The sequence below is a fragment of the Amphiprion ocellaris genome, chromosome 9 (assembly GCF_022539595.1).
Source record: "Amphiprion ocellaris isolate individual 3 ecotype Okinawa chromosome 9, ASM2253959v1, whole genome shotgun sequence".
NCBI lineage: Eukaryota > Metazoa > Chordata > Actinopteri > Pomacentridae > Amphiprion > Amphiprion ocellaris.
Window position 1 is genome coordinate 14,566,545 of NC_072774.1, and position 14,087 is coordinate 14,580,631.

The following is a 14,087-nucleotide window of genomic DNA, read 5'->3' on the forward strand; positions in this document are numbered from 1 at the left end:
ATGTGAACCTGAGGATGTTACACGTCTGAATGAATACACGCCTTCTGGTGAACAATTCAAAAAAGCTTTGATCCAAGAGACTCCATGGATGAAAGGCTAATAGGGCTTATTGACAGGAAGGGTGCTTATACTGGTTACAGAATATTTATGAAAGGCCGGTAATGTAATGTTGCTTTACTTATTTGTTAGACGTACCCTAAAAACTAAGGATGCACAAGTGAGTTGGGAAAAATTCTTTATGTCCCTTACTTACCTAATAATCGTGCACACTCATATATTCTCCTGGGAGAGACAAAACTCGCCTCTCCTTTGTTAAACATTCAGTTTTCAGATTCTGTAGCATTTGGATGGACTGAAAGCAACAAGAAATTAAGATACACAGTTTATTTTAGTAACTGTGCAGGCAGTGTAGTGTGTAAGAAGATTAATACAAAAATAGCTGAGGCCAAAGATGTCTTCAGTTTCATCTGTAGTTGGTCATAAACCAAAATATTTGCCAAATTGAAATTATGGCAGGTGATAGTGTAAGTGAAATGTGAAGACACCTCGAAAGTAATGACACTATTCTGACAAACACACTGTCTGTGGAAAATGTTCCGATAGCTGTGGTGTAATTTAGTAATTTCATCCTCATCCTCCTCATTTAACAGCACAGTCAGGTGACAAGAATAAAACTGTGAAGATCTGTGAATAAAACTACCTCATATGGGTGCAAATAACCATCTCACTTCTGTGGAATATTCAACTACCACTTATAATACACACATACATACACATTTACATACATGTCTGTCTGTCTGTCTGTCTGTCTGTCACCACTAGAGGAGTTGGGGGACTTCTAGGAAGCTGATAAAATGACAAATAGTGATTTTATTCTAATTACAAGCACAATTGCAAGGACAAAGAGAACTGATTGATACGCATCGGTGTCTTAAGTTTTATAATTTACAAATTGTGGGTTGTTGTTGTCTAATCTAAAAAGTTAAAAAAAAAGCATCATTTCAGTCTACAGAAAGAAAGTCAAATGAGCACAGTGTTAAATCCTACAAAGCACATGGAAACTTGGTCTTTATAGTCTCTCATGTTGAGTTTATGTGGAAATGACGACATACACTCCAAGCTGTCAGTGTAAGATGGATGTGAGGTCAGCTTAAAGGAAAATTGGCCGCATGTATGTATCTCAAAGTTTACAATGTTCAGTTGGTTTGGTCAGAAAAGTACAAAATAACTGAGGTCATAGTTAAAGGTGTTGCTGTACTCACACCATATTAAACAGGCTTTTCAGATCCTGTTTACATGAATAATGCTCATGTTTTCTGAATTAAATGTAGTCCAGTACAACAGGATCACTATGACGTTAAACAAATTAACACTGACTCACAAACTGATAATACGACAAATTCAGCATAAATAATGAAATAATTGGAGATTATTAAACTACTAAGACAGTGAAAGAACATTTGACATTGACACAATAAAAACAATGATTCAATGAAATACACAATCCTAAATCCATGCTGAAAAGGTGGACTTTCAGTTTGCAGCACTTTCAGCTGAGCTCGGAGCGTGAGCACTAGAGACTGCCTGGCCGAATGTTTTTGGAACATTTGGAACAAATAAATGACTCCTGCTAGAAGACCAGAAAGGGCATCCCAGTTCACAGACGAGTGGGCTGGCTCAAGATTTAGAACATGGAGTTCTTTACAAACAGTACAAGAAAGAAGTGAGCACTTCCTCTTGAGATAGTGTCAAATGGCAAAACATGGAAACATTCAAGTACGGCAGCCTCGCACGTGTACATGTGTGACTGTACTCACTGTCAGTGGAAAGCTACCAAGTACCTTTAATCTAATACTGCAGCTGGATACATTTCTGAGCTGTTTGTAATATCATTGGGAATTTCTTTTTTCTGTTGCTTCCTGTCTCCTCCACTGCTTTGTATTTGGTAACTTTGTACAAGTTAATTCACCTTCAGCAGCTTCAACAACTGCATCAATCGTTCTGACACATAAACAATATTAAGTACCTTATTCTAAACTACACCATTCAGTTTATCTTTAGGACTTAGATATATTTTGATACAAATACTTCAGTACATGAAGTATTAAAGTAGTACTTTCACTTGAGTATACATTTAAATGTATGACTTTTGCTACAGTACTTATAAACTTTGGTGTTTTTTTTTTAACTTAAATATAAATTTTAATGCATGAATTTTACTTCTAACAGAATATTTCTACAGTGTGGTATTTGTACTTTTTCTAAAGTAAAAATATATGATTTTTACTTGTAACAGAGTACTTCTACACTGTGCTATCAGTAGGATTATTTAAGCATAAATGTAGATCCATTACTTTTACTTGTAACTCAGTACTTTTACGCGATGCGTTAGTACTTTTACTTAAGTATGAATGTAAATGTCTGAATTTTACTTGTAACAAATACTTCTGCACAGTGATGTTGATACTTTTACTTTTTAAAAGTATGAATGTAAATAAATGCATGTCTTGTAATTGCAACAGAGTACATTACACTGTGGTACTGGTACTTTTACTTAAGAATGAACATAAATGCCATCTTTTACTTGTAAAAGAGTACTTCTACAGTAGTGTTGGTACTTTTACTTAAGTATAAATGTAAACACATGATTTTCACTTGTAAGAAAGTATTTCTACACTGCAGTAGTGGTATTTTTTGCTTTGAGTACAAATGTAAATACATGACTTTTATTTGTAACAGAGTACTTCTTGTACGAGAATACTTCTACACTGCGGTAGTGGTATTTTTACTTTGAGTATAAATGTAAATGCATGACTTGTCCTTATAAGAGAGTATTTTTACTCTGTTGTACTGGTACTTTACCTAAATGTGAATATATATGCATGATTTTTATTTGTAATAGAGTACTTCTACAGTGTGGTACTTGAACTTTCACTTAAGTATAAATGCCAATGCATTACCTTTAATTGTATGAGAGTACTTCTATACAGGTATTTTTATTTTGAATATAAATGCAAATGCATTACTTTCACTTGTAAGACAGTACTTCTACACCGCAGTAATGGTATTTTTACTTTAAGTATAATTGGAAACGCATGACTTTTCCATATAAGAGTACTTCTAGTAAGAGAATACACTGCGGTAGTGGTATTTTTACGTTAAGTATAAATGTAAATGCATGACTTTTATTTGTACCAGAGTATTTCTTGTTAGAAAGTACTTCTACACTGCAGTAGTGGTATTTTTACTTTAAGTATAAATGTAAATGCAGGACTTTTCCTTATAAAAGAGTACTTTTACTCTGTTGTACTGGTACTTCACCTAAATTAATATAAAAGTATAACTTTTATTTGTAACAGAGTACTTCTACAGTGTGGTACTTGTTCTTTTACTTAAGTATAAATGTCAATGCATTACTTTTACTTGTATGAGAGTACTTCTACACTGTGGTACTTGTATTTTTACTTTGAGTATAAATGCAAATGTTTTATTTTCACTTGTAACACAGTACTTCTACACTCCGGTAGTGGTATTTTCACTTCAAGTATAAATGTAAATGCATGACTTTTCCATATAAGAGAGTACTTCCAGAAAGAGAGTACTTCTACACCGTGGTAGTGGTATTTTTACTTTAAGTATAAATGTAAATGCATGACTTTTATTTGTACCAGAGTACTTCTTGTTAGAAAGTACTTCTACACTGCAGTAATAGAATTTTTACTTTAAATGTAAACGCATGACTTTCACTTGCAAGAAAGTACTTCTATACTACGGTGGTGGTATTTTTACATTGAGTATAAATGCTGCACTTGTCCTTATAAGAGAGTACTTTTACTCTGCTGTACTGGTACTTTACCTAAGTGTGAATAAAAATGCATGACTTTTATTTGTAACAGAGTACTTCTACGGTGTGGCACTTGTACTTTTACTTAAGTATAAATTTCAATGAATTACTTTTACTTGTATGAGAGTACTTCTATACTATGGTACTGGTATTTTTACTTTGAGTATAAATGCATATGCAGGACTTGTCCTGATAAGAGAGTACTTTTACTTTGTTGTACTGGTACTTTACCTAAGTGTGACTATAATTGCAGGACTTTTCCTTATATGGGAGTACATTTACACTGTGTTACTGGCACTTTACCTAAGAGTAAACGTAAATGCATGACTTGTACTTGCAGGAGAGTATTTCTGCACTGTCGTACTGCTTTGTTTTTTCTAAAGTACAACATCTGTGTACTTCCTCTACTTCTGCTGTGTGGAACTTGCGCTGCTGCAGCGTCAGTGACCTCTACAATCAACTGAGCACATCTTGGATAACTCCAGTCTGGGTGCTGCTCTCAGCCTTCACGTTGTGCTCTGCAACGTGAGCGCCGTGTTACCGTCGCTGTGTTACGTCGGCGGGGCGCGTGGCTCCGCCCCTCCGGTGTACTGAAAGTGTGTCACTGGGTTAAAGTGGCTCGAGCGGCCGGGCGGAGGGGCGTGGCCGACAAATGGGTCACATGGGCGAGCTCACTATTGAGAACATTTAGTTCTCTCGACTAAACCGCAGTCACACACAACAAGGGGGAGTTCCTGCGCCTCAGCTGCACATCCACCCGAGCCGTCCTCTGTCAGGAACGCTGGAGGAGTCGCTCCTCATGACTCACCGCCTGGGACCTGCACATTATTTCCAGAAATAGAATCCAGCCAGATAGGAGCTCAGTTTCCCTTCAGCTCGCAGAGTTTAGTTCCCGTGGTTCTTGTGACGAGCGGCACAGGTCGTGACAGACTCAAGAGTTTAGCCTAATATCTGTTTTTCTTCCTGGATCGGAGATGTCTGAGGACGTTGGGACAGCCAAGCCCGGTAAGAGGACACTTGTCTGGTGTGATTATTGTGTTAAAACAGGCAGCGGATGGTAGTATTTTCATTGCATGCTCTGTGGTGCAAAGAACTGGGACTGTTTTGGTGCAGTGGTGGAGTTAACGTTTAGGAGTGTTTGTATTAGAGCAAGTTTAATTGAGCCTTTCGGGGGCTATTTAAGGTTGGAAAGTTGCTAGAGTGATTTGTGTCATTGACTTGTGAAAGATAGAAAGATAGATAGATAGATAGATAGATAGATAGATAGATAGATAGATAGATAGATAGATAGATAGATAGATAGATAGATAGATAGATGCGCATATTAGTGTAATAATGAGTGCTGTCAAGTAGTTCATGTGATAGAGTACATTAGAGTGCACAACAGAAACTGGACCAGATTTTTTCTTGCTGTACTGCAGCATCATAATCGACAACTCGGCGTCAGATAATGTCGGTACACTTTAAAAAATAATTGTGTTACACTATTTTGCGTTTAAACTGCAATAAAATAGCCTATTTTGGCCGTAAAACCGTGTTTTAGATCGGGGTTAGGAGTGCCAGTGCGGCGCTGCTACATTTACATTTGACACAACAACAGTGTTCCACTTTCCCGGTCCCGCTCACATGGACAGCGTAGCCTAGCCATGTGCCCTGTGTGTACACGCTCCCGGGAACAGCGCTCTGATTGGTCGAGGGGCGGAGCCGTTTGGGCGCACGCTGCAGCGGAGCTCTCCTCCGATTGGCCGCAGCGCAGCCAGTGACGTGGCACATTTCATAATCCGCTGTGTGCACAACAGTGCTGGCGCGAGGCTCCTGTGCTCGGTCCACGTGAGGCCGCCGGAGACAGCAGCAGCTGACCCAGATTTTTTCTATGCTGCTCGCGCTTCGCTTTCACAGAAATTCATGACAGGTCCACGTGTGGGTGGGCCGTGAAAAGGAACAGTCATGGTCGGGGTTAGGTAATCGTCTGCTGCTTTTAAATTCAGGGGCTTTTTTTCAGTTGTTGTTGAAGAAAAACACACTCCAGCTTTTACACACACATATTCCAGTAAACACCTGCAGGTGCACGCTTTAATGCGGAAAAGTTATTTATGTGTGGAAAGTATGTCTGGTATTTTAACCTGCAACGCCCCACTGTAGTTCTTTCACTTGTTGGCTTGTTTTTTTGGATATATATCTTCATATATTTGCACATCTCTAGACGTTGTAAATCATTTTTAGAAAAATATTTTTTATTACTTATATCACCTACAATCAACTTGCAGCACTGTAAAAAATTCTTTTTAAATTCCTAATATAAAATCTAGAAATAAAACTAGCTTTTTTGCTTATATTTTTGTTGCTGCCTGCCTCATAATTTGGACAGCACTTTTAAACTGTGATACATAAATGAACTTTTCCACAGAAAAGTTTGTGGATTCTCATTCAGGTTACGAGCTTCAGCATAAAATCAACTGGACTTCTCTTATTCGTTCTTAATCTAAAGAGTTAAATGAACACTGTTTTGCAACGTCTGAATCCACCAAACTGTAAATTCGGAACAAATTCTTGGAGCATGGCTACCCAAGTTGTTATCTGGCCAAACATGTTATTACACAACTCCCACCGTGGATGTTTTCCCTTGTGTATTCTTTAGTTTCTGCAAGTGTTACGTTGCCCTGGTGCTTCAGTGACCCTGTCTGGTAATCAAGTCAGCGGTGCACGCTCCCATAGCATAGAGACCCAGGCGTGTTATGTAATCATGTTATCCAACAAGCAAGCAGTGGAGGTGATAAAGCAGGTCAATCGCAGCCAACCAGGAAACACACACACACACACACACACACACACACACACACACACACACACACACACACAGCTTAAACTCCTAGGCGTGTCAGAAGCACCTGTATCTACTGCACTGACACGAGTTTATTTGACATACAGAGTGACATTGTAACTTTTTTTATCACCTCTGACTCACATGAACTTTGACAAGTTTGATGTAGAGTTTAAAAAAAGCTATCTGATATCTTTGTACGGTTGTTTGTACTGTAGTACATGTGTTCACATAATGCAGTAGTCCATTTCAAAGTTACAACTACAGCGGTAGAATGTGTCTTAATTTAAGTATTGTCACCATTATGGATGTTGTAAATAATTTTGTAATTAAAAGAGCCTCTTCCATTTATGTAAGTAACCGGCGTCCCTCCCTCTCCACAGGAGGAGTCATAGCCTACATCTCCTCCGGCTCTGCCTCCACCCCAGAGTCCTGTTTGAGCAGCAGCCCCAGCAGCGGCTACCTGTCGACATCACCGACTGTGTCCCGCCCCTCGCTGCCCAGCCGGGCTGTGGGCATGGTGGTGGATATCGCTCCGCCTGCCAAGAGTGGCCACTCCCGCAGCAACGGAACGGAGAAGGCCGGCCGATCCTCCACATCTGCCAAGAGCAGCATCACGAGTAAGCACAACACTCAGATCGTTATATGACTGCATAAGCATATTGCATATCTGATCTGGTGCACATGAATCACTACTCATCTTTGATTTTGCAGAAATCAACGGCATGGTGCTGTTGTGCAAGGTGTGTGGTGACGTGGCCTCGGGCTTCCATTACGGTGTCCACGCTTGTGAAGGCTGCAAGGTGAGACTCGCTCCTGCAAATATGCATCACCCTTCTGCAACGTTTTTTCTTTTATGGCCTCTTGTTCATGTGGCTCATGCTTATAATGGGGATTTTGTGGTTCCTCAGGGCTTCTTCAGGAGAAGCATCCAGCAAAACATCCAATATAAGAAGTGTCTTAAGATGGAGAACTGCACCATCATGAGAATCAACAGAAACCGCTGTCAGCAGTGTCGGTTCAAGAAGTGTCTGGCAGTTGGCATGTCCAGAGATGGTGAGCATTTAGATTATTTTAGTTTGAGATTGCCATTTGTTTCAAAGCTTTTTCTCTGTTTGTGCTCCTTAATTCGTTGTTAAATTTAACGTAATCATTTTCCACTGTCAGCTGTTAGATTTGGTCGCATCCCAAAAAGGGAAAAACAGAGGATGCTGTTGGAGATGCAGAACGCCATGAACAACATGATGAGCAGCAACAGCCAGCTGCACAGCATGCTGCACGGCCACCAGAGCCCCGCTCTTCCCATGGAAGCCATGAGCAGCGATGCCAGCTCGTCTCCATCCTCTTCCTCCTCCTCTGCTTCCGACTCTCCATCGTGTTCCAACCCCTCCTCCCCGCAGTGTCCCCAGGACTCAGAGTCTGTGGTTTCCATGGACACCAACTCCAGCTCGGCCTCCTCCTGTGCAGACAGCAGCGAGGATGAGGCTGTCATCACAGTGAGCAGGCAGCACCAGGATGCCTTCACATTCAGCCAGCAGAGATCACCAAGGCAAGGCCAGGCCTCGCCCTCACCGGCCACAGTCGACTCGGGAACCGGGTGTGACAACCGCATGGAGGAGCAACAGGAGAACTGGAACTGCTGGAATAACAATGTGGCCACGGGAGGTTACCAGCACAGCTCTTACAGCAGTAACCAACATATTACCAACTCTGCTTATCGGGAGGAGAGGGAAGTTTGCCAGCAGCAGCTCAACAGCGCCCCTAGCTGTGAACCATCAGAATGCAGCCAAAGACAACATGAATTGAACAGACAAGCTGCCTCAAGTGGTTATAACGGACCAAGCAGCTGTGTGAACAGTAGAGCCCATCTGGTAAGTATTTCCATTTTTGACATTTATCACAACTCTTAAAAAGTAGCTAAAAAGCTGACCGGATTCTGATCGCCCTCTCTGATCAACTCTGCGTCTTCATGTATTCCAGGTCTGCCCGATGAACACGTCGCCATATGTGGACCCCCGCAAGCCCAGCCAGGAGATCTGGGAGGAGTTTTCCATGAGCTTCACCCCAGCTGTACGAGAGGTGGTCGAGTTCGCGAAGAGGATCCCGGGCTTCCGTGACCTCCCCGAGCACGACCAAGTGAGCCTGCTGAAAGCTGGAACTTTCGAGGTAAGAGGGCAAACAGGCTAAACAGGGCTAGACGGGCTAAGCATAAACACTTCATGTTATTTTGTGCTGGCTTTGAAGTCAGACACTGCAGGCTCTTCAGATGCTCTGAATAAAGGGGCCTCTATGGCTTTTCCAAACAGAGCAGACTGTCAGCTGTGTGTGTGAACTAATATTTGTTCTGATAACATTCGGGATTGAAATGAAAGGGACTTCACAAATTCTGTTACATGTGGTTCCTCTGGGGAAAAGGTGACACATCATAGCTGTTTCTGTGTAGATTATTACATGTATGGAAACTATTGATATCTTTTCAATGAGTCCGTTGTCCCTTAATACTCTACTCCTGAGGCACTGACTGTAGATACTGTGCACCTTTACTAATGAAATTATCTGGAGGGTGACACCATAGAAAATTTAATTCACGCATTACCAGTCTAAACAGTTCTGCTCTTAAGATGCTAGAGAAAGATTTTTTTGTTTGTTCTCATCTTTTGGATCAATTCCAAAGTTAAATAGAATACTGTTGTCAGAATTACCAGTCACAGTGACAGTCATTTGAATCCTGCTCTTCATCTTGATGTATTTGAATACTTCTTCATTTGCACAAATCAAACCACAACTTACAAGTCTTTGCTCCTTCGCTCTTTTGACTTCCAGGTGCTGATGGTCCGATTTGCCTCTCTGTTCAACGTGGCTGAGCGGACGGTGACCTTCCTGAGTGGGAAGCGCTACAGCCTCGACACACTGCGCTCGCTGGGCGCTGGTGAGCTGCTCAACTCCATGTGCGAGTTCAGCGAGAAGCTGGCGGCTCTGCGGCTCGATTCAGATGAAATGAGCCTTTTCACCGCCGTGGTGCTCGTCTCAGCCGGTAAGGATTTATATCAGAATACGCTGATGTGTATATTGATCACTTTTACTATGAATGTTTCTGCAGCTGCTCATGTCCTCCATTGTTAACCGTTCCTTTCTTTTGGCTCTGGCTCAGATCGCTCAGGGATCCAGGACCTGAACTCCGTGGAGGCTCTGCAGGACAAACTGATCCGGGCGCTGCGAAACCTGGTGATGCAGAACCACGGCGACGAGTCCGCCACCACGTTCACCAAGCTGCTGCTCAAACTTCCCGAGCTGCGTTCACTCAACAACATGCATTCAGAGGAACTGCTCTCGTTCAAAGTGCACCCTTGAAAGCTTCCTAGCGGGGTACACCGGTACTCTCCACCTCCTCCACACACATCCACCTCCACCAGGACCTGCCTCTGACTGCCCCTTCGCCCCCTGTGTTCGACCAACCTAGTTGTGTGTTTGTTTCTAGGCTGTAAAAAAAGTAGTTTTTTTATTCTATTTTTGTTAAGTAGGCCATGTGGGGTCTGAAGAAAGAACAATATAAAATGTACTGTATTTATAGAAGAGCTAGCTTACGCTTGTTGCACACAAACACATGCAAGTGCATGTGTCAGAGGTTTTTAGTTTTGCAGTTGGATGCATTTTTCTATTTTCAAGAAGAAAAAGCGTCTGTAAGTGGCTTTATGATACTGTAGAGAATCGAAACCAGTCAGTCTGATATTCATTCGAGTTTTTTTCTTTCTTTTTGATGTTTAACGTTTGTTTTCTCCAAAAGCCATTTAATTCCAAAGTGTATTCTCTGCTGCGTGAGTGAATGTGAGAGACAACATATACTGTACCTTACATACATGTCTGTCTGGTCCAATATTTTGACTGCTACATGTTTGGCAAGGAAGGCAAGCTAACAGAAAATGTATTGAAGAATGTGTGACGATCGCTGCTAATGTATGGCTGTACTTAATGCAAACAGATACCGTTTGGATCTTCTCCCCTTGCCTCAGAAAGCATCAGTTTATTGTCTCGATGTAAATAGTCTTGTGTATGCTTTCTTTTATTTAATTTTGTTTACGTCTTCATGTCCACGGCAACTGCCTATACACTGCCCGGTGATTTCTGGGGGAGTTGATGACGCCATTGAAAACACTACATTTGCACAACTTCTGGAGCAGAAAACCCAAGTACCACAAAATCCACAAATAGTGTGACACAGCATCATGTAGAGGCTTTACGCAAATGTAATCACAACAGTGTTCTTGCCATTTTCCCAGTCTGGTTTTGGTTTTTGCTTTTTTTGTGTTTTTTTTTTTTGTAAATCAAATTGTTTTCAGCATAGCACTGAATTTTGACACGTGTTTTTGTCATGTTGAAATATCGCTTTCTTCTATTGGCAAAACTGCCACATGTAAATATCTATATAAATATATATAAATACGTATATAAATATCTGATGGACATAGACTATAAATATGATATAGTATGAATAAAAGCAAGTGAAGTATACTCTGTTCTCAGTGTTTTTATTGATGTCTAGCTATACTACATTTTATGTAATACATTTTTATGAAAAATAATACAAGAATAGTTTTTATATATGTATGCAGTTTTAGATTATAGAATATTATACAGATATATAAAATATTTGTAGTAGCAGTGATTATTTTTCACCACTAGGTGGCGCTATATGCATACAGTATACTGATGGTCCCACTTTTCAATTTAGCTGAGCTCAAAACTCGACTACCAGCTTCATTCTCAGACTTAAGACAAAAAAATGGCTGCAAAATACAAACACTGAATCAGCGATTCCAAAGTTTGAGTCTGGCTCTAAGACAGTCAACAACAGAGTAGGTTTTACTCAGTCAGAATTAATTTATCATGGTCTTTGTTTTACTCTATTACACACACACACACACACACACACACATACACACACACACACACACACACACACACACACACACACACATATATATATATATATATATACATCTGTAACCCTGTAGGTTTTTCTTTTATGTTTGGGACAACGGATGGAAATTAGCACTTGTGCTAAATCCAACTTATTTACTGCAACCTTGTGTAAACTTATGAGATTGTACGTTTAATGATATACACTGTCCTATCTAAATAAATAAAGAAATGAAACAAAACTTTGCCAAAACAGAAAAAAATCAACAAAAAAGTCTGTCAGCTGCTTCTAATACTGTATGTTTACTCAGTGCTACAGCTTATACATGGCGACCACTATGATTCATGCATGACAATGAGATAATACTTTGTTAGGCAGCTATATCCCAACGCCTCAAAGACTAAAACATCTGAGGAGACGAAGAAAGCCTTCATTGCTTAGATACACAACTACACAGTTTATTTTGTATTTGTCAAGGTCTGCAGAGATGTAATTGGGTCCGTGTATATTTTGGCAATTGGATTTTCCGTTCTGAAACGAGTATTGAAAAACAAAAAAGGAGTGGCTATTTGATTTTCGTTTTAAAATACAAAAATTAAAATTGAAATCAAAGCGTTTTTCCTTTTCATGATCAAAAAGGGATATACGAAATTTTAAAAATGCTTTAATTTTCAGTTTATATTTAGAATAACAAAAAAGTAAAATCAGTACGAGACAGAAATGAACAAATGTCCGTTTTTTTCAATTTCTGAGACCGGAAGTGGTCTTCAGCAAGTGTGGAGCCAAACAGGGTACGGTGCATAAACTGTGTAGATCATTTGACTAAATGACTGTTAAGTTTGTTCGCAATGAGCCACCGTACTCATGTCTCTGACGTCTGTTGCAGCTCAGCCAATCACATATACACACTATACTGTGCGCGATTTGTTGTTGTCATGTGGCCAGGATGTGGTCTCTGCAGGCTATCTTTTAGCTAAGTGTTTAGTTAATAAAGTGGAACGTTTTGCAACATTGTGTGATCCTCGACACACACAAAGGAACAAGTTTCAACATGGTGTCAGAAGTTTAGCGGACTTTTCCCCTGTGAGTAGCTGTTTCGCCGGACAACCTGTTGATTTTTTGCTGACGCGATGGTGGACGGATTTCGCAGACCAGACCCCGTCGTGTTCAATGAAGATGTCGCCGAGAATTGGCGTATTTTTGAACGGGAGTATGGTATTTTTGTTGCTGCCGCACACTCCGATAAACCTGCGAAGACAAGGGCTTATATTCTCCTCAACCTGGCAGGAGCGGAAGCCATTGAACGAGAGCGCTCGTTTGTATATGCAGCGGAGGTTCGCGCACCCGGCCCGGACGGAGCCGTCATCATCCCAGCGGAGTCCAGAGAGGACCCAGAGTGCCTGAAAAGAAAGTTTAATGAAATCTGCAATCCTCAAAGCAACAAAACAATGGAAAGACACAAATTCCACTCAAGAAGTCAAAGGCAAGGTGAGAGCATTGAGTCTTTCATCAGTGATTTAAGGATCAGAGCTAAAAGCTGTCACTTTGGAGATCTAGCTGATGAGCTTATCTGTGACAGGATTGTTTGTGACATCACCACTGACTCTTTAAGGAAATCTCTGTTGAGAGATAGTGACTTAACACTCCCAAAAGCCATTTCAATATGTCGCATTCATGAAATGACTGAAGAAAATAGGGAGACACTGGCCCCGCAAGCCACCAATGTTGATGTAATAAGACTGGTTTCTAACAAAAAGTACCAGTCAAAATTTACACAGATCATCACAAAATGCAACAACTGTGGAAATAGTCATGCAGCTAAGCGAGACAAATGCCCTGCTTTTGGACAACAATGCCACAACTGCAAGAAAATGAACCACTACAGGAAGTGCTGCAAGTCAAGGCCGCAGAGTCAGAACAGGCCTAACCCAGACAGAAAGCCTTTCAGACACCCTGTACACACAGTGACGATAGATCAGTCTACACTAAGGGAAGACGAGACATTTTACGTTAATGGTGTTAAAGTGGACAATTATATTGACTGTGTGAACTCTGAACCTCAAGAGCAGGATGAAGGCTTTGTTACTATATACATAAATGACAGACCAACTGAAATGAAAGTGGACACTGGAGCAAAATGTAATGTGATGTCTCTGCAAACATTCAACTAGGTCAATAATGGTGAGCAATTTGCTAAACAAAAGAAAATAACAAATCTCGTCACTTATGGATATGAATTTGACCAAAATGTCATAGTTTAGTATCTCGTCCAAAATGTGACCAAAACGTCATAGTTTAGTATGTCGTCCAAAATATGACAATAACGTAATAGTTTAGTACGTTGTCCAAAATGTGACAAAAAGTCCATAGTTTAGTATCTCGTCCAAAATATGACAAAAACGTCACAGTTTAGTATGTCGTCCAAATTTTGACCAGAACCTCATATTTTAGTATGTCATCCAAAATATCACTAAAACGTCATAGTTTAGTATGTCGTCCAAAAT

General features: G+C 40.5%; 1 protein-coding gene across 1 annotated transcript; it reads left to right on the plus strand.

Moving 5' to 3' along the window:
- Window positions 1-4,538: 4,538 nt before the first annotated feature.
- nr1d2a (nuclear receptor subfamily 1, group D, member 2a) lies at window positions 4,539-11,174 on the plus strand. Its single transcript, XM_023286592.3, has 8 exons — window positions 4,539-4,849; window positions 7,049-7,285; window positions 7,380-7,468; window positions 7,577-7,721; window positions 7,833-8,536; window positions 8,646-8,831; window positions 9,489-9,699; window positions 9,817-11,174. Exons 1-8 carry the CDS (start codon window positions 4,819-4,821, stop codon window positions 10,014-10,016), a joined length of 1,803 nt encoding a protein of 600 aa, XP_023142360.2. The 5' UTR covers window positions 4,539-4,818; the 3' UTR covers window positions 10,017-11,174.
- The last annotated feature ends 2,913 nt before the right edge of the window (window positions 11,175-14,087 follow it).

What these genes read in the sequence shown, in the direction of transcription:
- nr1d2a (XM_023286592.3), top strand. Translation starts at nt 4,819, where the DNA reads ATGTCTGAGGACGTTGGGACAGCCAAGCCCG. An exon ending in CGTTGGGACAGCCAAGCCCG is followed by an intron (nt 4,850 to 7,048) that starts GTAAGAGGACAC and finishes CCCTCTCCACAG; the next exon opens with GAGGAGTCATAGCCTACATC. An exon ending in TGAAAGCTGGAACTTTCGAG is followed by an intron (nt 8,832 to 9,488) that starts GTAAGAGGGCAA and finishes TTTGACTTCCAG; the next exon opens with GTGCTGATGGTCCGATTTGC.